Consider the following 25,945-nt stretch of genomic DNA (forward strand, 5'->3'; position numbering starts at 1 on the left):
CCCGAGTCCCGGCGACGTCACCGCACCCCGACCCGAGTCCCGGCGACGTCACCGCACCCCGCCCCGAGTACCAGTGACGTCACCGCACCCCGCCCCGAGTCCCTGCGACGTCACCTCACCCCGCCCTGAGTCCCAGCGACGTCACCACACCTGGCCCCGAGTACCAGCGACGTCACCGCCCTTGGCCTGATTCCCCGCGAAGTCACCACACCTGGCCCGAGTTCCCTTTGGAATTTGAGTGTGATCGCAACGACCTCACAGGATTGTAGGAGGGAACAAATAGGACCGTGCACATAAAAGACCACCGTAAACTTAACGAGCCATATACGTGTTTATTACTGTTAGCTCACCACTGAGTGGACGGAGTCCAGAGGTTGTCCGACGGAAGGCTCAAGCACAGGGTCTGCACTAATGAAACTGTGCTCTGGCGGGCCACTTCACGAGATCTCCCTTCTAAATCTCATTCACATGAAAACAAACAAAAAATCCTATCAGGACACTCAGCTACCGTCTTCCCCTTATGGGTTAATACAGTTAAATGCAGGCTGATGTTGGGGCGCCTGGGTGGCTCAGTCGGTTAAGCGGCCAACTCTTGATTTCAGCTGGGGTCTTGGGATGGAGCCCCACCTCAGGGACGGCACTTAGCGGGGAGTCTATTTGAGATTCTCTTTCTCCCTCTGCCCCTCCACCCACCTGTGTGCTCGTGCTCTCTCTCTCAAATAAATAAATACATCTTTTTAAAAAAAATGCATACTGACATTTAAACTTCTGGTCTATTGAGACTGTTAGGCATGATTTGCATAGACCATCATCTTTGATCTTGGCTACGCAGGTCAGGGTTCGCCTGGCATGTGTTTTTCACAACCAATTTGCCATCCAAGCTTCGTTTGTTTCTGAACTGCTATCCACTCTCAGAAGTAATACAAACACGCCAGCAAGAGGCACCAACAAGGCTGGTGCACGTGAATGAGGATGTACATTTGGGTCACGCCTTCGTCTTCAGTGGGGGGGGGGGGGGGCAGGCCGGCGGTAGCCAATTAGGGGGATGATAATGACAGAACTGTAGGTAGCACATTAAGCTTCTCAAAGTACCTTCACAAATATTTTCTCATTTTTCCCGAGCAGTAGGCGGGCAGAGTTATCCCCATTATCCAGAGTGGGAAACTGAGCCTGAGGAAAAGTCAAGCAACTTGCCAAGGGTTACGTGACCAGTGGGTGATATCTTTCATATGCATTAAAAAAAATTAATAAAGATTCTAGTTGAGGGACGCCGGTCCCAGTAGTTTATAAACTGGTCACCATGGTAACCAGGCACCCACCCAGCCCCACTCTTCCCATGGGACAAACAGACTGAAAGACAGAGGGACTGGCTGGCTGAGCTGGGTTCCACCCCTCTGCCTCTCCTCTCTCTACTCGCCACCAAGCACCTGTCTGACAGACACAAGACTTCAAAAGCTGACTCGTCCAGTGAAAATTAGCCTTTTGATTTGCCTGGTAGACAAATCCCACTTTCTCACTCTTTGGGGCTGAACTGTGTCCCCTCAAAATTAACATGCTGGAGTCCGAACCCCCAGTACCTCACAAGGTGACTCTATGTGGAGTTGGAGCCGTTAAAGATGTAATGAAGTTAAAATGAGGTTCGCAGGGTGGGCTGTGACCCAATATGACTGACGTCCTCATAAGAGATTATACATACAGAGTAAAGACTATGTGAAGACACAGAGAGAAGACATCTATCTACCAGCTGAAGAGAGAGCGCTCAGAAGAAACCAAGCTGCCGACACCCCAATCTCACGATCCCAGGCTCCGGAGCTGTGGGACGGTCAGTGTCTCCTGTTGACGTCACCCAGTTGGTGGTACTTTGTTCCGGCGGCTGAGCAGACCACGACGCTCACCAGGTTCCACCTTACCTCCCTTTCCCTCCTCAGCCCCACACATAGTCATGTCCATATTCATAGTCTTTCCTCTCTCTCCCTCTTTCTCCTTTCCCCCGTTTCCCTAAAAAGCCCTTCAGCACAAACTAGGGAAGTGGGCTCCTCATGAAGGGAAGAGGGCTGACTCGATGTGGTGGGGTGGGGAGGGCAAATCCAGTCCTTCCCAGACATGAGTACTGGGGGCTGGAGAACGTCCTCCATGGAAGAGGCTGAAAGGAGCCCTGTCCCCTGCACCACGCCATGAACTCATTCTGTTCCCTCTACCTTCACCCGGAATGCTCTTTCTTCCCCTGTTAGACCCACCTTCTCTTCAAGCCTTCCTGGCTCCCTCAAGCAGCCGGCACGCCTTACCTGTGCCCTCATGAGACCTGTCAGATCTCCTCAGTACACTGTACCCACGGTGTGCGATTATTCGCTATTTACGTGATACGAAAATAGTGGGCAAAGATGCCTCGAATGATATTTGGAATGATTGTGGAAAAATGGGGCTCTACAGAGGCCCTCTGGAAGGTTCTAGAAGCAAGAGCTCTTTCTTATTCATCTTTGTATCCATCACCACATTTACCATGGTATTATATAGTCCTTGTCTTGACTTAAACACAAATACGCATCCTACAGGCAAAAGCCAGTGCAATATGTGCCTTTGGGAAGGGACAGATGACGGTGACAAGGCTTGCATTTCCTGGGCACTCTCCAGGTACCTGGTCACGATATGGTCAGAAATACACCACTTTGGGAAGGCATTTTCAGTTAAAATTTCTAATTGTAAATAGTACCTTGAAATAGTACCTCTTTTTTATTTTTAATTTAAATTCAATTAGCCAACATATAGTACATCATTGGTTTTTGGTGTAGTGTTCAATGATTCATTGGTTGCATGTAATAGTGCCTTTTTAAGTGAAAATGGTATTTTTTTATGTTAAAAAATACCAATTTTATTGAAAGCTGGGAGAAAATAGGATTGACTGTCGACAGAATGTTGTTTAGCCATAAAGACAATCCTACAAGATTTATTCTAATTATGGCACCCTGCCATTCTTTATTAAGAGTCGTGTTACAGAAAGGAGACACAGCATAGCAAAGAAAACAAATCGGGAAGATGCTTTTACCTATGCTTCAAGTCTTCTCCCCTGAAGAAGGGGATTTACCTTCTTCCTTACATTTACCTCAAATTTTAGCCAGCTTGTGACTAAAATTTTAAGAGAACCAGTTTTCGGGTAGGAATCGTTTCTCCAAAGAAACACACCCATCCTAAAATCCTAAAATCTCAGGACTAGCTGATGCCTATGAGGAGCTGTGGAATCCCATGTCCTGTATGACGCACGATTCCTATGCTTCGCTGGAGTCAAGAAAGGGCATTCATTAGACCTTCTCCATGACACTCACTAAACCGATGCATGTTAATAGAACAACAAGGATCGCAGAAGTCACTCAAACGATTCCAGCCTCACGGCCTCTCTGACATCAGGAACATCCCCAGCAAGGCTAGAGTAACAGACATGTTGCACATATATGTACAATTACAGACAATATGTACCCTGAAACATACAAGTTTTTGTGAGAAAGCTGAGAACTTTTTTACCTTTCAAAAAGCACGTTACTTAGGGGCACCTGGGTGGCTCAGTCAGTTGAGCATCTGACTCTTGGTTTTGGCTCAGGTCATGATCCCAGGGTTGTGAGATCGAGCCCCTGCATCGGGCTCCACGTTCAGTGGGGAGTCTGCTTAAGATTCTCTCTCTCACTCTGCCCCTCCCCACTCTCCCTCTTAAAAAAAAAAAGCACATTATTTATCACAAGAAATTTGCTCTTACAAAGTTCCACTAGAAAAGTTCCACATTTCTCCTTAATATAACACCAGTGTTGGTATTCCAAGTGCCTTTTGCCTGCATTCACTTATATGCATATCTTACTATTTATTTCGTAACAGACAGTCTGAGATAATGGTTGATTTGTATGGCAAGTCAGGAAAGGTCTGGTAGTTATTAGCGCTGGCTGCGTCCTAGCGGGGACGGCTCTTAAGTATTCAGGATTCCTAGAGAGTGTGCATGCGGTGACTAAGGTTAACTCGGGATTCCTGAGTGGTGAGAGGAAAGGAGATGGAATATGGAAATCATATGGAAATGAGTCACAAAATGTCGAAGGCATCAATTACTTGGATGGTATTCATGGACAGCTGGGGCTGCTCGAAGGACTTGCACTTTAAACTCACATCACACCTTTGACAGTCACAGCAGCACCCAAAATTAGAAACGGGAAAGGCATCGAAACAGAGACCAGAGCTGATGTCCCGCCCCCTTTAGCAGTAAACGTGGATTTGTCTTATATTTACGTTGAAGTTCCCTGAGGAATATATGTTAAGGTTTAAGACCCTGGCTATCTGAGAGAATGGCGCAAGTTAGAACTTTCTAGTCAAGGGACCCTCCCTGACCACCACGTCTCCTCCCCAACCCCCCCTGTCACTTCCTCCTCCCCGAAACCCACTCCACCAGGAAGCGGAGATCAGCACCAACAAGGAACAAAACGACAAACCTGATGTCCGCTTCTCATGTAACATTTACTACATTCATGCTTCGGGAAAGAGGGAGGGTTTGTTTCAGGCTCTGGGTGGAAGGCGTTTCTGTGGAGTTCGGGCATTGGTGCTGCAGACGCCGAAGTCACCCTACTTGTTTTTATTTCTGTTGCCACGGAAACTAAAAGTCATCTCCTACGCAAGTTGAATGAGGTGTTTGGAAATAATCAGTTTCAATTTTTCATGATAGCAAAGTACCGCTTCCTGTTTTCAGCTTTCACAGAGGGGGAAAGAAAAATAAATAAATAAAAAGGTTCAAATGTGGTTTGAAGTACCGTGACCTACAAAAAAAGGGGGGTTTATGTTCACAGGTGCGACCCTGCAAGGACACAGTAGGGTGAGGCTCTGGCCAGCCACCTGCTGAGACCTGGCTCACCTGAGCCCACAAAGCTCCCCCACGCTCCTGAGACATCCAGGAAGACAGAATACACTGAAACTTATATTTAGATAGCATGAGAACATTTTAGTAACCATTAGAAAAAAAAATCCCCATTAAGTTCTCTCGCTTTAGAAGTAAATGTTGATTTTCTCTCACATCAGAAATCCCCGAGGGCTACATTTTAATGTTTAACACCATTTCCATCAAGTAAACAGAAATCTAGAAACGGGATGTCACAAAGAGCCTTGCTGAGGATGCACGGGGAAATGAGGAAGCCAGGTCACCCGTATCTCAACTCCTGCAGAGGTGCACGAGGCTTGCAGCAGCAAACGTGAGCACGATTCACAGAGAGGATAGGACTTGAAAGAACGGTGGAGGTATTGTTTGTTGGAGATATTGTTCCATGAAGACAGTGACAGCCGAGGAGCCCTCCACACAGATGGGATGTGTTGCTGTTTGTGGGAAAACTACAAGTCCCTAAGCTCCCCCATTGCCCTTCCTCGAGGTGTTTGGAGAGAACCTCTTCAACAGGCTGCGGCTCTGTGGGAATGCAGGGCTTTGTGTCTTCGATGGCAAAATAAGGAGTTTGCACCCACATCCCTTCTGGTTTTAAACATCTTATAATTCTTATTTTCACAAATCCATTCCATGGAAGTAGACCTACGGGTCTGGTCAGAAAAACCAGCCCCCTTTACCTTTCTGTGTCTTTTATTACACGTGAAAAAGTAATGCAGAGAAGCTCTCCATCTAGCTTGCCTTTCCTAGCAGAAACTGCAAGTGGCGGCCGATTCCCCATAAGCAGCAGGTCGGGTAAGTGGTGGGACCACGTGAGGGCACGGAGAACAGGACTGTGTCAGTGGGCATCTTGGGATTTCAAACCTCTTGTTTCTGGTTAGACTACAGATTTTTTTTTTAAGATTTTATTTATTTATTTGACAGAGAAAGCACCAGCAGGGGGAGGAGCAGAGGGAGAGGGAGAAGCAGACTCCCCGCTGAGCAAGGAGCCCGATGCGGGGCTCGATCCCAGGACCCTGAGATCATGACCAGAGCCGAAGGCAGATGCTCAAATGACTGAGTCACCCAGGTGCCCCGACTACAGATTTTTTTTTTTTAGTGGCATTATGTTCTATATGTGTAGACAAATAATCACAAGCTCAAATGCCCCTGGGAGCTGGGCAAATGACAGAAGTGTGTAATCCAGGAGCGGTGTTAGTGACACGGCGTGCTGGGGTCTGGGGTGCGCTGAAGAGTACCCGGGCTACTAAGGAGATTCTGTAAGCCCTGTGCCAGCCAAGGAAGAATCTCTTGTAGGAGATTTGGTCACAGGCTGCCAGTTTCTCATCATTAATGGAGATTCTATAAAAACAGTTTATTTCCCCTGTGATGAATTAGTGTGGAAGTGATTTCTGGTTAAATACAGCAAGTTGAACAAATGTGAGGGTTTTTTTTTTCACTTAGCTCCCTTCTGACGTCCCTCCAAATTGTCAGTAAAGGCAATTTTTAAAAAAAGGTGAACCTGTAAGGGCACAGAGGCCTGGAAAGGAAATAACAGCCACAAAATTTGGGAAACAGTAAAACCAATGGATATGGGGCCGGTAAGAGCAGAACTGACGCTGCTAAAATTTGCTCCTGTGGGAGGAGAAGCCAAGAAGCAGACCTCTGCCTGCTGAAGGACCTACAGAAAGCCGAGGGACTGGTGGCACCATCTATCTCTGGAAGACGGGGTGTAGGTGTAACTAAAAATAGGGGGACTGGCTTAGAGTCTTTAAAAGAAGCGCAAAGACTCCCAAGATCCCCTCCCTACCCTTAAGAAATACAGGAGGTTTCTTCTCTAAAGATGTTGAACTACAGGGGTGCTGACTCAGCACAGCTGAGAACAAGAGCACCATGGGCACCATACTGAAACCAAGAAGAATAAATCTCTTTACCTAACAGCAAGATCCTCAAGCCCCCGTCCCATAGTCAGATCCCCAAATGCTCACAGTCAGGCTGACACCCAAAAGATTCCATTCAAAGGAAACAGACCAACCCAAAAGAACAAAGAAAAATGGAGATCTGCCAATGAAATGGCAAAAACCAATCACAAAAATGGAGATCTGCCAATGAAATGGCAAAAACCAATCACGTATTTGCGGGAATGAAACTCCCGCAACCCGAGGAGCTGAGCCTATGCATACAGAATTTCCCTAACGTTTCACCCTAAAATCTAACCAGACATACACCTTAAATTTATACAATGCGATATGTCAGATATATGTCAATTAAAAAAAAAAAAAAAATCTAACCAGACAGCCAAAGAACACCTCTAACATGGAGACAGAGATCAAAACCTAGAAAGAAACAGAGAAACTCAGAAGAAACAAGAGATATTGCAGGAAAAGAAAGTTTAAAATAATAGATGAATCCTTGGATATAAAGGAAGATATCACATCCGTAAAACAAGAATAGGAGGCTACAAAAATGAACATTCAGAGAATATGAAAGAGCTCTTAGAAATTAAAAATATGATGACAAGAGAAAAATCAATAGATGGAAGATAAATGCTGAGGCTTTTTGATTTTAAAAGATGTAGTGTATGGTGATTAACATAACATAATAAAAAAAAAGATGTTGAGAAAATAGTAAAAGATTTATAGAGATGGAACATAGGAGAGATAAGTGGAAGGTCAGTCTAAGAAGGCCTATATCCAAATACTTGGAGTTCCAGAAAGAGAGAAGTAGGGAAAAGGAAACTGTCAAAGAGATAGTTCAATAATTTTTTTCCAGAACTGTGAAATAAACATTTCCAAAATTAAAAAGCCCATTGAGAGGGGTGCCTGGGTGGCTCAGTCAGTTAGACATCTGACTTTGGTTCAGGTCATGATCTTGGGGTCCTGGATTGGGCCCTGCATTGGGCTCCCCACTCAGAGGGGAGTTTGCTTGTCCCTCTGCCCCTGCCCCCACTCCTGTTCTCTCTCTTTCTCTCTCTCTCTAATAAATAAAATCTTTAAAAAAAAAAAAAAAGCCCACGGAGTACCCAGTCCAGTAAGCAAAAAGAGCTGCACCAAGGCACATAACTGGAAATTTTCAGAACACCAGACACGAAGAAAAGACCCTAAAAACTTCCAAAAAGGGAAAAAAGATTATTTACAAAGGTTCAGGAAACAGAATGGCATCAAACTTCCCAACTGCCCTTCTGGATGGAAAGGACAACTGAGGAGTGGCTTCAAATTCTCAGAGATATCATTATCTCACCTCAAATTTTATACTTAGCCATACCTATGATCAAGTTTGAGTAGAAAAAAAAAAAGACATGTGCAGACATGTAAAGTCTCAAACACAGTGTGCTTCCCAGAAGGCCACTCGGGGTGAATTCCACAACAAAGGAAGGCGTGACCAAGAAAGAGGAAGATGTGGAATCCAAGGGAGAGGAGATCCATACCCTGAAGAAGTGAAGGAAATTCCCAAGATAATGGTCAAGAAAAATCCCAGGATAACTCTAAAAAGCAGATCCAGAGAACACCTAACCAGCTTGAGGCCGATGACTGATGTGTCCGAGAAAAAGCTGAAGGTGAAATGTCGTCACTGCACACGCTTGTGCACGCCAAGAGGAAACCCACCGCCTGGCAGAGTTTAGCGATGGCTTGGTAAAAGCTACACAGAAAGCTAAGCCAATGAATAAAAAAAGGCAATTACTGAAATAGGAAGGAGGAAAAGAGTGTTATGCAAGAAAGGAAATGTAATCGCAGTCCACTCTGTGGCTCAACTAACAATAAGGCTGATGTAGTAAAAATAACGTAGAGATTAAATCCTGACTCGGCCAAAAATCATCATAAAATGAGGGTGGAACGAAAGAAGAAGAGGGTCGTGCATGTCTGTGTTTGTGTGCGTGTGGCCTTATTGGGGGGTGGGGGAGGAGAGTCGGTAAGAGATTTAACCAGCCATCTTGCACAGTGATTAGAGATAAAGTTAATCGTATCTAAACCTGAAAACTAAAATCAAGAAAGTTATTTTATCAAATTTGAAATGTCACCTATTTAAAAGGGGTCTCCATTAGTTTATGTACCTCTCAGAATTAAAAAAAAAAAAAAAAGCCAATTAAACTATGACATGCAATCACTCGTAAGACCCAAAGATTTCAGAGGCATTAAAATGGAAGGGAGGGAAAGGATGTATGGTTTAGAAATACAGTGGTGTCTTCTATGAGAAAGAGCTGAACTGGTTCAAACGGGTTATCTCTGTGGTCCAGGAATCCAGGTGGGGAGGGGTGAGGCACGTGGTTGCTACTTTTGTTGTAATCTTCGTTAAACCTTAAAAAATATTGTATGTGTCACTTTATTAATGGTTAATTAAGTTTTAAACAAACAAGGAAGAAGAGTATATAGCACAACCTCCAATTAAAAAAAGCTTTCTCTGCTCCAGTGTTCATGACACAGCTTAAAAGCTATTTAATGAAACTACTTAGCATAAAAACATCTTGTAATTCTCATTATTTTACTATTCAAAATCAACTACAAATGGATGAAGAGAGCTATAAAATAATCCGAAACCCTCGGAAGTTACTATCCCCATCTTCTGCCCTCTTCTCTCCAATGGAACAAAATCCAAATATAACTTCTTTTTTGCCTATTTTATAGGTATTTGTTTGCTTGGGCTTCTGAGATGGTGGGTTCTCCTGCCTGATCCTTACTTACTAGAGGCACTTTACTTTTACTTAACTTTCTTGCCTCCTTAGCTTGGAAAAGCATCACTTTATAAGTGATACATGAGTCACCCGTGCCGAAGTGTAACCACAGTACTGGCTAATCACAACTTGTTCTCCTGCTTATGAGAAACCAGACTGATTTGGAGTGTGCATGCAAAAAAAACCCAAAAAAACAAAAAAAAAACCCTAATTTTTAAAAGAATACTTTATTCTTGTTAGACTTAAACTCTCTCCTGAGAAAAGATATTTATTCTCCCCAAATACATTTTAAAAAACATGCCATTCCTCAGTTTCCCCGGGGGTTTGGAAGTAGTCTTAGATCCAGGATTGTCTAAAAAAAAAAAAATGACAAGAGTCTGAACGTTGGGACAGAGTTCAGCCATGTTCTTGGCTGGAATGAGTCCGCATTTACATACTTAAACACACCAACACCGTGCAGTAGAGGCAAGGACTCTGGAAGGTCTGAAATTTTACCCTACTTACAAGCTTACTCATTAGCCTGCCGTGATTTCAGAGACGTGGCAGAAGACATGAGACTCCTGGGTGAGAGACAAAGAACTTCATTGTTCACGACAATAGCGGAAGCCAGAGTATCACCAGGGGCACCCACTCCCCGAGGCCCCGTTCCCACAGGGCAATGGGAAGGGGGGCCAGGAGATACAAATAGCAGCTTACAATCCAGGGAAAGAACCCAATCTTTTTCCGAATACTTTTCTTGTGCTAAATACACATAACATTTACAATTTTGACTAATTTCTTTTTTGTATTTGTTCATTTATTTTAGAGGGAGAGAATGCATGCGTGCAGGGGTGAGAAGGGCAGAGGGAGGAGGAGAGAGTCTTAAGCAGACTCCACGAGCCTGACACAGGGCTCGATCCCCCGACCCTGAGATCACGACCGGAGCAGACACCAAGAGTTGGACGCTTAACCGACTGCGCCACCCAGGCGCCCCCAATTTTGACTGGTTTTGAGCATACAGCTTGATGGCACCGTATCTTTTATAACGGATACTAAACCTCGCTGGCCCTGCACCACAGGAAGACATTATCCTTATGACACTGGACAATAAACAAACCCGGCCTCTTCTCCATGCCAAGGGTTCTCATCTCAGTCCTATTAACATTTTGGGCTGAACAACTTTTTGCTGCGAGGGCTATCGTTGCATTACCAGATATTCTGTAGCATGCCTGGCCGCTTCCCACCAGCCGCCAGGAGTACTCCCTCAGTTATAACAATCACAGAATGTCCCCAGAAATGGCCAAACATCCCTCAGAGGCAAGGCTGCCTCGAGTTGAGAATGATTGTTCCGGAGGAAGTCACTAGGTCTGTCTTCCGAGCTTATTCAAAAGATAGTCCAAAGCAAAAAAAAAAAAAAAAAAAAAATACAGAAAAGAAAAGACAAGATAGTCCAGAACAAAGGCAATCTGTCCCTCTGCTCATAAGATATGCAGAAACACAAGAGATCCATGGAGAATTGGCTCCCGGCAATTTTTACTTCTAAAACTTGATCTGCTATTCAGGCATGGATACATTACTTGGCCGATTACACATGATATTTGCACACACACACACACACACACACATGCCCTTGCCCATGGCCCTTTGACTAAAATTATAACATGAGCCATTTAGATGATAGGGAATCAGTCCAAAGAAATTAACTAGGTATGGCCCGAAAGGGAGTGTACGTAAGTGTCGTTCATAGCTGAGCCAAGTAGTATATGATGACTACATTTCCTTTCCTGTGCAGGAATTTTTTTCCTTCCTTAAGCTAATAATTGGCTTTTTGGGGCTTGGGGTTTTTGTTTTTATTTTTTGCATTTAATACTCTTTCCGCAGATCACTCATACAATTTGGAATTGGACAGACTCGCATTCAAATACAAACTTCTCTATATAATGGTACAAGCTTGGACAAGCAAGTCCACCTACGTGAGCTCACTTTCTTTCTCTACATAATGCAGGGGTCATAAGACCTGTGTTTCAGGGCTGTCATCACAATTATATGACATAAAAGTACCTAGTAAGGTGCCTGGCACTTGGGAGGTACTTAGTAAACAGTACCTACTGCTTCATGAAGAACACCACGAGAGTACATCCACGGAGCTGTTCCTAACTATCATGGAGCTTTACGCTAACTTCTCCACACCCTCACTTGGTTCTTCACAGTATGGATAACACAGCTGCTGAGGATAGGGAGCAGAAGGTCAGCAGGCCACAGAGAGAATGACTCTGACACCGGACCCCGTAAGTATCTCTCGCCAACCACGTGCACCAGCCAATTCCTGCCCTATTACCAACGGGGGCAAAGAAGAAAGGCGTTCTGACCTTTTGTTACCGGGTTTCATTTCCTTCGAAGTGACATCAGTGTGTTGACATTGCCCAGCTTTCGCCAGTCTGTTTACCCAGAGTCTCTGCACGCTCGCATGTTAATAAGCTAACCCTCTCCAGTCAAATGAGAAATGGAGCTCGGCAAACACTCAGCCAAGGCTGTTCAGGTCGCGTCAGAGACCAGCTCCTTCCTTCTATCAGCTCCCCTTCCTGTGACACAAAACTTACAAGTAACGAAACCCCTATCACAGGTTTTGAAACTTGTTAAGTGATTAACAAAGAGATTTCCCTTTTGGCAATCGCGGTCTGATTCTGTCCTGATATCATCTGGCCTTCTGACTCTGGAATAAATTCGTCTTGTGTTGGGCAGCTCTTCGGGGTTGTACATCCACGATGATTACTCTTCTTTGTCTTCAAATATAACATTTAATTACAGCTTTCACAGAAGACTTAAAATTCCATTTTCCCTCAGGAAAAAAAAATACCTATAACTGGAGTTTATGAAAAATTATTAGTTGTGGCTAATCCTGGGTAATAAATTGGATTTTTGAAATCTGTGGGATTTTTAACACATGAGGCTTTTCATCAGGAAGGCGATGCTTATGGGAAATGCCTGTAGAATAATCAAGCAGCAATTTCACTGCCACACTGTTAAAGACAAATACAACTGAGAAGATCATCCATGGAACTTGCTGGATTGTGAAATTTGCTTTCTGTAAGGGAAATCTCACATAATAGAGGACAAGTGACAATGCCTAGTGACTTCTCATTCCCTTGAGCCTGAGGTTACGACATCCTCCTCCCCACCTCGATGCCAATCCTCCATCTAGAAATGTAAGAAATCCGGCTGAGCTGTATTAAAAATCCTAACTGACTTATTTCTTGCATCATTTAACCAACCCTAACACTACTTCATCCCTTCTATAAGCACATGGACACACACACACATACTCACACACTCACTCTCATTCTCTCTCTCCTACAAGTACCGTGTTCTGTTGGCCAAAAAAGAAAATCAATACACACACAGCAAATAACGCGCATTGTACTTGTATAAGCAATTCTTCTATGAAAAATAAATTCCAACCACACCAATTTCAAGGACCCTAAAGGATAGAATATCACAGCTTTAAAAAAAAAAAAAAATGCTTTTCTGAATGGAGGACTTTTTTTCTAGATAAAAACCCCCAGCCAATATGCTTTTTCTGTATCAAACTTTCTCCCTCTTTGCATCTCACGGCTTACCCAATCCACCTTATTCTTCAATGCTATTTATTAAAGTTACATCAACATTATTAAAAAAATTAAAATTAAAAAAAGACAACTCAACTGGCTATTCTTTGTAGGACTACTAGGAAGACCTGAGGGTGTGTTGTGGGCCATTCGACCACCCAGCACCTGAGAGGGTCTAACCGGCCTACTCGTAGGAACAGCCTGGAGCAGATAACACAAAACTTGAAAGAAAAAAGGGGTCATTAGTTTATGCGTATTTTTAAAAACATGGCGACTACCTGGTCAACTGGGATCTCAACTTGAGTGTCTTCATCTTCTTGGACTTCTGCTGCCCCCCATGTCTCAGACCTCTCTGCTCCAGCTTTGAAAACGCCTTCATCTGTTATTGGAGACAAATGCACAGTGAAAATCAAAATCCAATGGTGACATCATGTGGCTGAACATTGAAACTGCAATCAAATACCTAATGAAGAAAATGCTTCTTAATAGGTACTTTGCCTCCCTTTGTACTGATAGGGTTTTTGCAGCCCTCCACCCCCCCCCCCCCCCGCAACACACACACACACTTCTGCATTTTCACAGGGAAGAGGGTCAATGGTGAAGACAAGGCTGACCCAGCAGAGCAGAGCTGTGTCCCAGACTCCTCCTCACCCTCTGGCTGCTGATCTAATACCCTGTACGGGTATTTAGATAGAAAGGACCTCACACCTGTTATCTGCTCCCCACTCCTATCCACAAAACAGTGATGATGCCTGTTGCCTAAAAATACTAGTTTTAGAGGATCTTCTTTCCCACGAGAATGCCGGGCACTGAATATAGCGTGTTGGCATAATTCTCTCTATTTGGAGCAATAATAAAAAATATTTTTTTTTCCTGCAATAGAATCACTGATTCTGGGTCTCACACAAATCAATCTTTTAGTTTGCAGATTTCCACAGGATTTTCACAACCTAGGTCTCAAAAATCCTTAACCGTAAAATGTAACCTAAATCTCTAAGGCTTTAGGTTAAGCTCCCATGACTTGTTTTCCCACGGAAAGCAACGATAGCTGTTTTCCGTATCCAAAGAAGTTTTCCTGTTTCCCCTCAGTCTTCTCTCCTCCAGGCCAAGTCATCAAAGCATCACAGAATCGTTTGTCATTCTGTGTGTCCCAAAATAGGCTTAAGGCTTCCGTCCTTCTCACAGATGTTTCCTCTGCCCAATTTTTAAGGATCTCCAGGGATGGAGATTTCACCTCCTTCTCTGGTAATCTATTACAGGACTCCCCCTGCAGTCTAGAAAATATGGTTTCATCTTTTATCTTAAAACCTCCTCTATTTCTCCACTGGAAGCTTGTTTCCCAGAGCACAATTATCAGACATGTGTCACATAATAACACTTCATATTGTTAAAGTTATAAAAGTCACTCGTTATTTATGATTAAATGGAAAACATCCCTTTACATTCGTGGAGGATCGAGTACATGTAAGGCGCCATGTGAGTCAATGTGGCCACCGAAGACATACATGAGATGTCGCTCAGGTTGCTTACAGACCAATGAGTGTATATTTGGAGATGTATACACACCCCCAGTAAGGTATTCCCCTGGAGGAAATGCTAGAACAGGTAAGGGCTGGAGCAGAGCGCCATGGGCACTCAGAAGATATAGCCAAGTGAAAAAGGGAGGGAAGGAGAGAAGGAGGGAGGAAATATAACCAAACTCAAGCCCTTCTTGTTTCTCCTAGAGAAACCATTTTCCTTTTTAATTACTTTTTTGTAACTTGACTGGATATTAGCTTCTCTATTCTCCTTTTTAAAAAGCAGGGACAACAGAGCTGCCCTCAAAGCTGATTATACACGTTAGATTAATTCACATGGATTAACTCATTTTGAGGATCATCTACAGCAATCATTTAATCCCAGACTGGTTCTTCCTATCACCCAACAAAGTCTTTCCACCCAATGACCCCTTCTTTCCTTCAGCTCTTGTATGCTTAAGCAATCCAGAGTAATTTTTCATTCACTAGAGTTTTCTCAGTTAAATCATCTTACATGTATATCAAAACTGAAAATATACAGAGGGAATCCCTACAAAATCATCACCAAATGAGCATGTCAGCATTGGCAACTATTTTGGATTATCACTAGCACTAATCCTCCCCAAAGACATGGCCCATGCAGCATTTCCAAGGATTATGTCCTGACTTGGTCTTGTCTTACAACTGAGGACATGAATCCACAATGAAATCTCAGCCAAAACCTCAGCAACATCAGAAGAAAGAATATAGAAAGCGAAATAGAAAATGTGCTGACGGCCTCATGGATGTAGAAAGAAATACACAGTGTTTTGGTTACGCACTCAACAAAGCCATCTTTGACCTAGCAAGAGTGCAGGGAAGGCCACTTCAAGGGGCTAGGAAAATGGCTCACAATTATTCTGTCATAAAGCAGGAAAAGTGAAAGGGAGTAATCAAGTCTACAAAATTGGGAGTCAACAGATATACGGTAAGCTCTTGGTCTCTCCATCAAACTCTGGGGAACTTGGAACTCAAGAAAACAATGGCAGAAACTATACAAATAAATTCTGCCTTAGTCACATGTGGAGTTCATAACCTTGAGAACATGCAGAGGCAAATTTCAAAAAAAGGCTACACAATTTATCAAATGTTATCTCCAGTGTAGTTTTAAAAGGAAAATTAAGCGTGTTTGACATTCATTGCTACCTTCCGGATTACCTTAGAAGACAGTAATCATACTCGTCCCCAAAATGTCCCTTGAGTCAACCTTCAGTGAAAGATGTTGCGCTCTAGTTATGACCTGAGTACATGACATTTTCGGATGACATTTGGGCATCCAAGTGTTACACTTGCTTTCAAAGACACTACCAAGAGAAACCTACAGATACGAAAGGAATACATTCTTAAATACTCACATCCAATGGAATGCTTAACTTGATCCAACCAGAGCTATGAATGACTTGCAGATGTGTTTTAGAATAAACATTTCACAGGAAAAGAAAAATAAAACCAATAATAACAAACAAAATAAGATTGAAAGGGCACTGGCATGGAAAATGGCAGCCCTAGGATATAAAAGGCAAAGGGACACATCAACAAAACTCAACGTTGTGTACGGCGACAGAGAGAACGGCGAGATGAACGTGTCTGTCTGCAGTGTGGGTGGAGAGTCTTGTTCATCAGTGAACTGATGTGGGAGCCATCTCCTTCAGGGGCACGGGGCAAGAAGGGAAGGTCAGAAGGGAATTCACAGGAATAAATGGTGGGAAAAAAAAAAAAGGGACGAACAGCCAGGAAATTACTCTGTGATGGGAGAAAGCCCACTAGGATTTTAATGTTTATTATACATGTCATAAAATTAAAAATAGAGAAATACGAATTTCTAGAGGAAAAATATTTTTACACAGCATGTATTGATGATACATTGTTTATATAATACGTATGCATTTTAGAAAGCTTGGAAAATGAAAAAAACAAACATCCTTCTAACCTCATGACCCAGAGAAAACCACCACTAATAATTTGACAACAGACTCTCTCCCTGCCTTTTTCTTTTTCTCCCTCTCTTTCTCCCTTACACACACAAACACACACACACACTCATAAAAGTGGGATCTTATTGTATATATAATTTTTAAGTGTTTTTTGACTTTAAAATCACTTCCTGAGCATTTCCCATATCATGAAATGTTACCTGAACACACAGTAAGTTGCTGGGTGTGGTCGTACCACATTGTAATTAATGATGATACTGAACAATGAAGGATTGTTTTTTTTTTAATTATGTTATGTTAATCCCCATACATTACATCATTAGTTTTAGATGTAGTGTTCCATGATTCATTGTTTGTGCATAACACCCAGTGCTCCATGCAGGACGTGCCCTCTTTAATACCCATCACCAGGCTAACCCATCCCCCCACCGCCCTCCCCTCTAGAACCCTCAGTTTGTTTCTCAGAGTCCATAGTCTCTCATGGTTCATCTCCCGAAGCATTGTTTTTAAATGAATAGGTAGATTTCATTCATTTGATTGATGGGTAAATATGTATCAAGATCCACCATATAAAAAATCACTCTGGAAAACCTGAAAGGGTTACTCTTGACAACCTTAGCAGCTTCTGGAAAACTCACAGACACTTGGGCTATTTATCTTTCCACGTACCTGCCCTGTAGCTCCTTTCCTGCCCTGTGGGTCCTTGTTTCCCAAGAATAAGCACAGTGCACTCCCCACAGTAAGTCCTCAATAAATGCTCATTGAAATTTAAGTGGAAAGACAAGTTCGTGGTTTCATCTCTTCCTGCTCCGCGCCCCTCCCACCCTGCCCCTGTGCACTCCGCCAAGTATTGAATTTGCTCTTCCAAAACTTCCCCTGAGCCTACGGACATCCCGGTTTTGATACAACTTTCACTGATATGATTAATCTCCTATAAATCCTCAGTCTCTCCTCTGAGTGTCTCATTTTGCAGGAAGCCTCGCCCATCTGTCCCTCTCCATCCTGTATCCACCACCTGAGTAGTTGCAGTAGCCAGGCGATGAGCCATTCCACACCGTGGCCTGAGTACTGCAGCATCTCAATGGCACGGACAACACCAACTCCACTTCAGCACACATCCCCTTCATCCTGTGCAGGCACTTCCGTCACAGCCCACCTGCAGAGTCCACGGTGCTCGCTCCCATCTCATGCCTGCGTCCTCAACCTCTGGTTTACGCCTTTCCCCCTCGTCCCCATGCGGCTGCCTGCTGGAGTCCGCCTGTAGATCAGTCCATCTGTAGCTCTCCATTTCTCCGTTCAGCTCTCCACGCTCTGGCCCCACCACCGGCCGCTGCCTCCCTGGCCAACCCAAGCTCCTCTTGTTCACCTTCTAGGTGCTGGACCACCCGGAGCTGCATCGTGGGCCTACTTCTCTCCTTGGATGGTCTCATCAAGATCATGGTTTGCACACCAGCCATATGCCAATGACTCTCTAACCTAGATCAGCCTCCTCAGAGATCCCAAAACTTATATAACCAGTTGTCTAACTTGACATCTCACCTGTGATATCAAATGGGCATCTCAACCTTAATATGGTCAAAACAGAAATCTGGTCCTCCCACCACCACCACCACCAACTGCTCATCATCTCTCTTCCCCACCCCAGGAAATGGCAGTACCCCTTAATCCCCAAATCTGGGAATTATCCTCACTTCCATATTGCTCTCACTCCTTGCATCCATTCCATTGTTGTCTTGTCAATTCAATTTCCTTTTAAATATATGCCAAATCTGGGAATATAATTTCTGTCTCCACTATCAACTTGGTCTAATCACCATTCTCTGCAGGATGGGCCATTGCAAAGCTTACACGTCAGTGTCTCTCTTCTTCACTCTTGCTATCCTGTAATTCATCCTCCACAAAACAGCCAAGTGATCTCAATAAATGAGAAAGACTATTTAGAAACTCTCTAATGTCTTTCCCTCATGCAAAGGACCCAAGGTCTGTACCATGGCTTACAAGGGTGTGATCAGGCACTTACCCCCCTCTTGGCACACACTTCATACCACTCTCCCTTTGCCCATTACACTCCAGCCACATTCTGTTTCTCCAACAGAAAACTCATTCCTGCCTTTGTACTTCTTATGCCCTCTGCCTGGAATATCCTTTCCCCTTTTTTCACATGATTGGCTGCTCCTTGCCATTCAGATCTCAGAAACCTTCCTCCTCCCTATTCCAGTAGCCACCCCGTCATTCATACTGCTGTTTTTAATCCTCTGCCTAGCATTTATTATGAGCTGATACTCTTCCTATTTATTTGGTGTTTCAGTGTTTGTCAGTCTCCACCAAACCATAAGCTCCAAGAGCACAGGTAGCATGCCCATATTGTTCAATGCTTATCCCCAGCACGTAATAGAGCTCAGCACGTAGGTGTTCAAAAGGTATTTGTTGAGAGAATGAAGAGCAGGCACTCAGAAACGTCTGCTGCACAGAGATGAAATAGAAGGAGCGTACCACTTAAAAGCCACTAGCCCAGCCCATTAATTCTTCGTGCTGTTACGGGGTTGATGCCCCATCAGGCCCTACGCCCCACTATAGCCTCGGATGAGGAGGGGGATATGGAGGTTGAAGAGAAAGAAGGTTGGAGTACCACCTACACAGGGATCAACTGTGTACACTATACTGTGGTAGCTAAAATAATAGCCCCCCAAAGATGTCCACGTCCTAACCTCAGAAACCGTGAATATGTTGCATTGCATGGCAGAGGTGAATTAAGGTTGAAGATGGAATTACCGTTGCTAATCAGCTGACCCTGAGATGATCCTGGATTAGCCTTGTGGACCCAGTGTAATCACACAGGTCATCATAAATGAAAGAGAGAGGCAGGAGAATCAGGGGCCCCGTGACACAGTGTGAGAAAGACTTGCCTGGTCATTGCTGGCTTTGAAGAGGGAGGGGACCGTAAGCCAGGGAATTGCGGACAACCTTAGAAAACTGAAAACGGCAAGGATGCAAATTTCCCCCCTTAGGGACTCAAGAAGGAACAAAGCCCTGCCAACACTCCGCTTACAAGCCAGTGAGGACCATGTCGGGATTCTGACCTCCAGGACCGTGCCGTAATGAATTTGTACGTTGTTTCAAGCTGCCCCGTTTGTGGTAAGTTGTTACCACAGTAATAGGAAATTAATACACCATGCATCTGCCATTCAGGCCGTGGTCCGTAAAAGCCGTGCAAGTCCACCAGCTTTTGTTTTCTTCCTCTGTTGTTACTTCTCCTTCTCACTCCCTTACGAGGTGCAGAAACCAACCACCACCGCCCCCAGACACCACCCCCCATCTGCCAGCAGGAAAGGGATTCCATTTTTTTAACGTCTCCCCCTACCCCGAAACCTTTGTAATAAAAGCCATTTGCTAACAAACTAAAGAGCAGGGATAAATTTGATGCACAAAACTGCTCTCATTCAATTATTCTACTAAGGATCAAATTCAATGCTTGGATGCACATCCACCCAAATGCAGCTCTAATCTTTCTTGTCTGACTCGTGAGTAGACACTTTAGGGTATATTACACCATAAAGCAATAGCAAACATGCTAGTAAAAATAAAAATGCTCCTCAATTATTTTTCGCTTACCCCTTATGAATTTTATTGCCTAAAAAAAAAAAAATGAAAGCAGAGCTGCTGAGGTGGAGTGCTCGCAGCATTACTGTGGAGTTTCTCATAAATAGGAATCTGTTTCCCCGCAGAAAGGGAAAACAGACGCTCGTGCTTGTTTAGCCTCTTCAGCTAGAGGGGCGGAAACGAAAGGGTTCCCAGTCTCGGGGCATCCATAGCTCAGTCTAGTAATGTCACAGGACTCGGACGTTCTCGAGTAAGAAAAGTTACCAGATAATGAATGGCAGGTGCATGGAATTGGTGATAATTAACATTAAAGCCCAACCACCTCGTTGAAAGCATACCTCCTCACTACAATTATTAACAATCATTTTTAAATAGTATTGTAAGCCATATTTTGATGAGTTCCATGTTTTGAAATCAGTGGGAACTTATCAGGACAAATAAGAAGAAAAATCACAGGACAATGCCCAGTTCTGAGTACTCTCTGGAAATATGAGATATCTATTAAGTGGAAGCTCCACATGTAAGCAAGAAAAGTTTAATGTGACTATAAACATTTTACTATGATTTACTACCGAGACTGCCTCATAAAGAAATGGTAAATTAGAAACAAAATGTTAATTTTAAAATATAGCTCATTAAACCCAGTAGAGAAAAAAATGTGGGGAAACAAGGAGTTTATAGCTCTCAGTGTATAAAATAATATTCTAGGAAGAAAAAATATATATATAGGTCTATTTGCAAGAAAAACTATGCACCCTATCTATGTGTCACATCAGTCACCAGAGACAGAATTAAAATTAAAATGGGTAAGAAGGTGACATAAAAATTATTTTCATTAGCTAATGTTAATGGGAATACATTCGCATGTGAAATATATCCAATTTCTAATACATAACTCTCCGTAGATATAGATTACCGTCATCACATCTTATTGAAATTTAAAGGAAGCACTTCCCAAAAGCTGACCCCGTGTGAGGCAGCCCCCATAACGTTCAGCAAGCAGGGAGGCAGGGCGTCAGAAGGCATCCACATGTAATAACGCTTCCTTATGAGAGGATATTGGCCGACCCTCCCCTGATCCTTGTACGACTTACACAATATCCTCCTCACACCGCTCCTCGGTGTTGAAGGATATTATCGTTAGGAAGAATCAGAGCACGTGACAGCGAATACTCTGAGCGTGTCTGAGGCAGTACAGAAATAAAACCAAATGTTTTTTAATCACTGATCTTCTCCATGTGTTTCATTATGTCCCACAAGCCCAAATGGAAACTCTTTCCAGAAACGGGAATATCACAAGTGATATTTTTCTTTGGCAATTTAGAATATTACAGGGAAACACCTTTATCCATATGCTTCTATAGGCTGAGTTTTCTCGGCCGTGGTTTATGTGTGGTTTCTTTCTATTCCCTGACTCCCACTGCAGGGTATTAAATATCACCTGTGACACAACTGAGGTTTAAATCTGACTGTGAAGCCTGCATAGACTTGATCTTAACCGCGATGGTTATTTTACCTTGACTTGAAATGGGTGCAACGAAATTTTCCAAGTGTAGACAGAACTTAGAAGTAGGATGATTATCACTGATTTGCCCAGATCACGGGCAATTTTGTTCTTATCCCTGCATTCCTTTTTTAATCTTTTTTTTTTGGATACAGATGTTTTATGATTTTCATCAAACTCAGAAATATTCAGAGGACAAAGAATGAAGCACACATTTACAATACGTAGAATTCATGACTCTTAACCATTTTGTAACCCATATAGACTAAAATCTGTATCAGATACACGGGACTAAGAATAATAAAGTACCTCCGATTAGGTTTGCCTAAGTCAATAAGAATATAGGGCTTTACTTTTTCCTTTCTAATTTTGTTACCTTATAAAAACTCCACTGCAAATTAGTTTTAGTTTATCAGAATAATTGAGTTGTTCCTCTTTATACCCCAGTGACTTGAAGTTACTTAATAAGTGGTCTAAAATTCTCAGTTCCTGTTCTTAATTCTGGCTGGTCCAACGACCTTCAAACGACCTGTGTGTTCCAGTCTGTAACAGAGCCAGCCCTCCTCAGACTACTACTCTACTCTAGGAATTTTCTTGTGGTAACAAACAGAGTACTTGCACATAATAGAAATACAGGGTTCTCTTAAATTCCTCAACTTTTTGTTCATTCATTCATTCGTTCATTCATTTTGCCAATGTCCATCGAGCCTCCTCGTGCTCAGGCACGTGCTGGATGCCAGCCGTAGAAAGATGACCAAGATGCTCTCTGTCTGCTGGGGAATCGAAGGAGAACATCAATGGCACAGAGTAAGCGTAGTGAGGGCTGCACAGGCTGTCTGGAGAGAGCGCACAGGAAAGGGGGAACAGACAGGGGGACAGCCAAAGCTTCTGAGAGACAGAAGCTACAAATCCAAAGACGAATGGAACTCGTCCCTGGGGAGCAGAGGAAGGGCATCCAGACAGAAAGATCAGTGTGTGCAAAGCCCGAGAGGCAGGGACTGCAGTTGGTTGGGCTGCAGGGCTGGGGAGGGTGGGGGGTGGGGAAGGATTCGGAAAAACTTGTCTGATAGAACAGACTCTGAACTTGGCCTTACAGATGATGAAGAGCAACCTGAGGGGCTGGGGTGGGGGGGTTGCCCGGTGGGAGGTATCGGGTCAGAGTGAGAAGGCTGGCTGAGACTGTAGGAAGGGAAGCCCGGAATGTGGGTCAGATGGAAGCAACAAGAGGCTTGAATGGGATGGGAAGTAAAGCCTGAAAGGCTGGGTCCCCCACATCCATTGTGACAGCAGGACAGGCCCTGCTCAGGGGGACCATGATCTGCACCAGACTTGTAGCTCCCACGTGAAGGCAGTGGGAGTGGGATGGGCAGAGGGACACCAGGGACACAAAGCTATACTCCCAGGGCTCCAGGACCCCCCCAGATGGGGGAGGGGAGAGGTGAAAGAGCCGCAGGGGACTCTCAGGTTTCCGGCCCCGGGAGGGTCTCCATGGTTAGTAGAGCTATTTACCAAGATGAGGGACAGAAGGGAGATGATGAGTTCTGAATTGGATGTCCCGGTTAGAGTCCCCGGGGAAGCAACTCAACAGATGTGTCAGGTAAGTGGTTAGAGATACAGATCTGTTTACTAGGGTAATGTTCTAGGATGAGGACATAGATTTGGGGAGTATGTGAATGCAGCTGGTAAAGAAAGTCATGGGTCTGGACAATAACTTGCAATGAGAATAGAAGATGACCGGGGACAAAATTCTAGGAAGCAATGTTTAAGGGATGGGCAGAAGAGGAACTCACAAAGATTGAAAACAAATAATGACAGCTATGAGAAAAAAATCAGAGAGCGAGCTGTCTGGGAAGCCCAGGGAAAGGAGAAAGCAATGACAAAGGAGCAATCAGTATTAAAAAGTATCCTCCAATAGGCAAACAATGACTCATGGATCACTAGATCAAAAACTAATGATGTATTGTATGGTAACTAACATAACATAATTAAATTAAATTAAATTTTAAAAATAAATAAATAAATAAAATTAAAAGTGTCCTCCAGGGGCACCTGGGTGGCTCAGTCGGTTCAGCGTCTGCCTTCGGCTCAGGTCATGATCTCAGGGTCCTGGGATCAAGCCCCGCATTGGGCTCCCTGCTCACTGGAGAGCCTGCTTCTCCTTCTCCCTCTGCCCCTCCCCCTGCTCGTGCTCACTCTCTCTCTCAAATCAGTAAATAAAATCTTCAAAAAAAAAAAAAAAAAGTGCCCTCCAGTTTGGCATCCCAATGATCTGGTCAACGAGGTGAGAGCAATGTCAGTAGAGCATGAAGATCAGATTATATCGGGGTGTGGTTTGAAACAGTGGTGAGGACGTGAAGACAGGAGTGTGGACCAGTCTTCCAAGATGATTCGCTGTGAAGCTGAGAAAACTTGTAAGACTGAACTCAGAGGCCTGAGGCCATGAAGGTAGGGAGGGCTGAACGGGCCGAAGGTGGGGTGGGCAGGTGTCAAACCCCATCTTTTCTAACTCCCGGCTTCCAATGAACTCGTCACAGATGTCCGCACCATAAAGCTGTAGCTAAACCTACGTCCCCCGTGCACAAGCATGTCTAATGAAATCCAAGCATTCTTGCAAAAACTCAAACTGCTCCCCCAGCCACTCGTGACCGAGTTAAACCAAAGCAGACCATCTTCATCTTGATAACACAAATGTTACTAGAACTGTATGTCATGAAAATACCAATTGTTCTTGCTATGCAGACATGTCCTGGAGTTTAAACCTTAGCTAAAATGTCTAAATGGTAATCTGTCTGCGGGGAGTCAGGGTTAGGGGGAGGCCGGGCAGCACCCATCCCAGGAAACAAGGCACCTTCAACCTGCAGGCCTAACTGATTTGGTCATTAACAATCATCTCAGACACAAAGAAATGGAAAAACGTTCCATGCTCATGGATTGGAAGAACAAATATTGTGAAGATGTCAATGCTACCTAGAGCAATCTACACATTTAATGCAATCCCTATCAAAATACCATCCACTTTCTTCAAAGAAATGGAACAAATAATCCTAAAATTTGTACGGAACCAGAAAAGACCCCGCATAGCCAGAGGAATGTTGAAAAAGAAAAGCAAAGCTGGCGGCATCACAATTCCGGACTCCCAGCTCTATTACAAAGCTGTCATCATCAAGACAGTATGGTACTGGCACAAAAACAGACACATAGATCAATGGAACAGAATAGAGAGCACAGAAATGGACCCTCAGCTCTATGGTCAACTAATCTTTGACAAAGCAGGAAAGAATGTCCAATGGAAAAAAGACAGTCTCTTCAACAAATGGTGTTGGGAAAATTGGACAGCCACATGCAGAAGAATGAAACTGGACCATTTCCTTACACCATACACAAAAATAGACTCCAAATGGTTGAAAGACCTCAATGTGAGACAGGAGTCCATCAGAATCCTAAAGGAGAACACAGGCAGCAACCTCTTCCACCTCAGCCGCAGCAACTTCTTCCTAGAAACATCGCCAAAGGCAAGGGAAGCAAGGGCAAAAATGAACTATTGGGACTTCATCAAGATAAAAAGCTTTTGCAAAGCAAAGGAAACAGTCAACAAAACCAAAAGACAACCGACAGAATGGGAGAAGATATTTGCAAATGACATATCAGATAAAGGGCTAGTATCCAAAATCTATAAAGAACTCATCAAACTCAACACCAAAAGAACAAAGAATCCAATCAAGAAATGGGCAGAAGACATGAACAGACATTTCTCCAAAGAAGACATCCAAATGGCCAACAGACACATGAAAAAGTGTTCAATATCGCTCGGCATCAGGGAAATCCAAATCAAAACCTCAATGAGATACCACCTCACACCAGTCAGAATGGCTAAAATTAACAAGTCAGGAAATGACAGATGTTGGCGGGGATGCGGAGAAAGGGGAACCCTCCTACACTGTTGGTGGGAATGCAAGCTGGTGCAGCCACTCTGGAAAACAGTATGGAGGTTCCTCAAAAAGTTGAAAATAGAGCTACCATATGATCCAGCAATTGCACTACTGGGTATTTACCCCAAAGATACAAAAGTAGGGACCCGAAAGGCTACGTGCACCCCGATGTTTATAGCAGCAATGTCCACAATAGCCAAACTGTGGAAAGAGCCAAGATGTCCATCAACAGATGAATGGATAAAGAAGATGTGGTATATATATACAATGGAATATTATGCAGCCATCAAAAG

At 43.7% G+C, this 25,945-nt stretch overlaps 1 protein-coding gene across 1 annotated transcript in view; it reads right to left on the bottom strand.

Annotated features, from left to right (window-relative positions):
• The window catches only part of DCDC2 (doublecortin domain containing 2), a 152,204-nt gene that overhangs the window by 12,491 nt on the left and 113,768 nt on the right, over positions 1–25,945 (bottom strand). Inside the window, exon 8 of the mRNA XM_032424886.1 lies at positions 13,408–13,508. Coding sequence (XP_032280777.1) covers positions 13,408–13,508 — 101 coding nt within the window. The remainder of the gene's footprint in view (positions 1–13,407; positions 13,509–25,945) is intronic.

The sequence above is a fragment of the Phoca vitulina genome, unplaced genomic scaffold (assembly GCF_004348235.1).
Source record: "Phoca vitulina isolate PV1807 unplaced genomic scaffold, GSC_HSeal_1.0 scaffold31, whole genome shotgun sequence".
NCBI classification, from domain to species: Eukaryota; Metazoa; Chordata; class Mammalia; order Carnivora; family Phocidae; genus Phoca; species Phoca vitulina.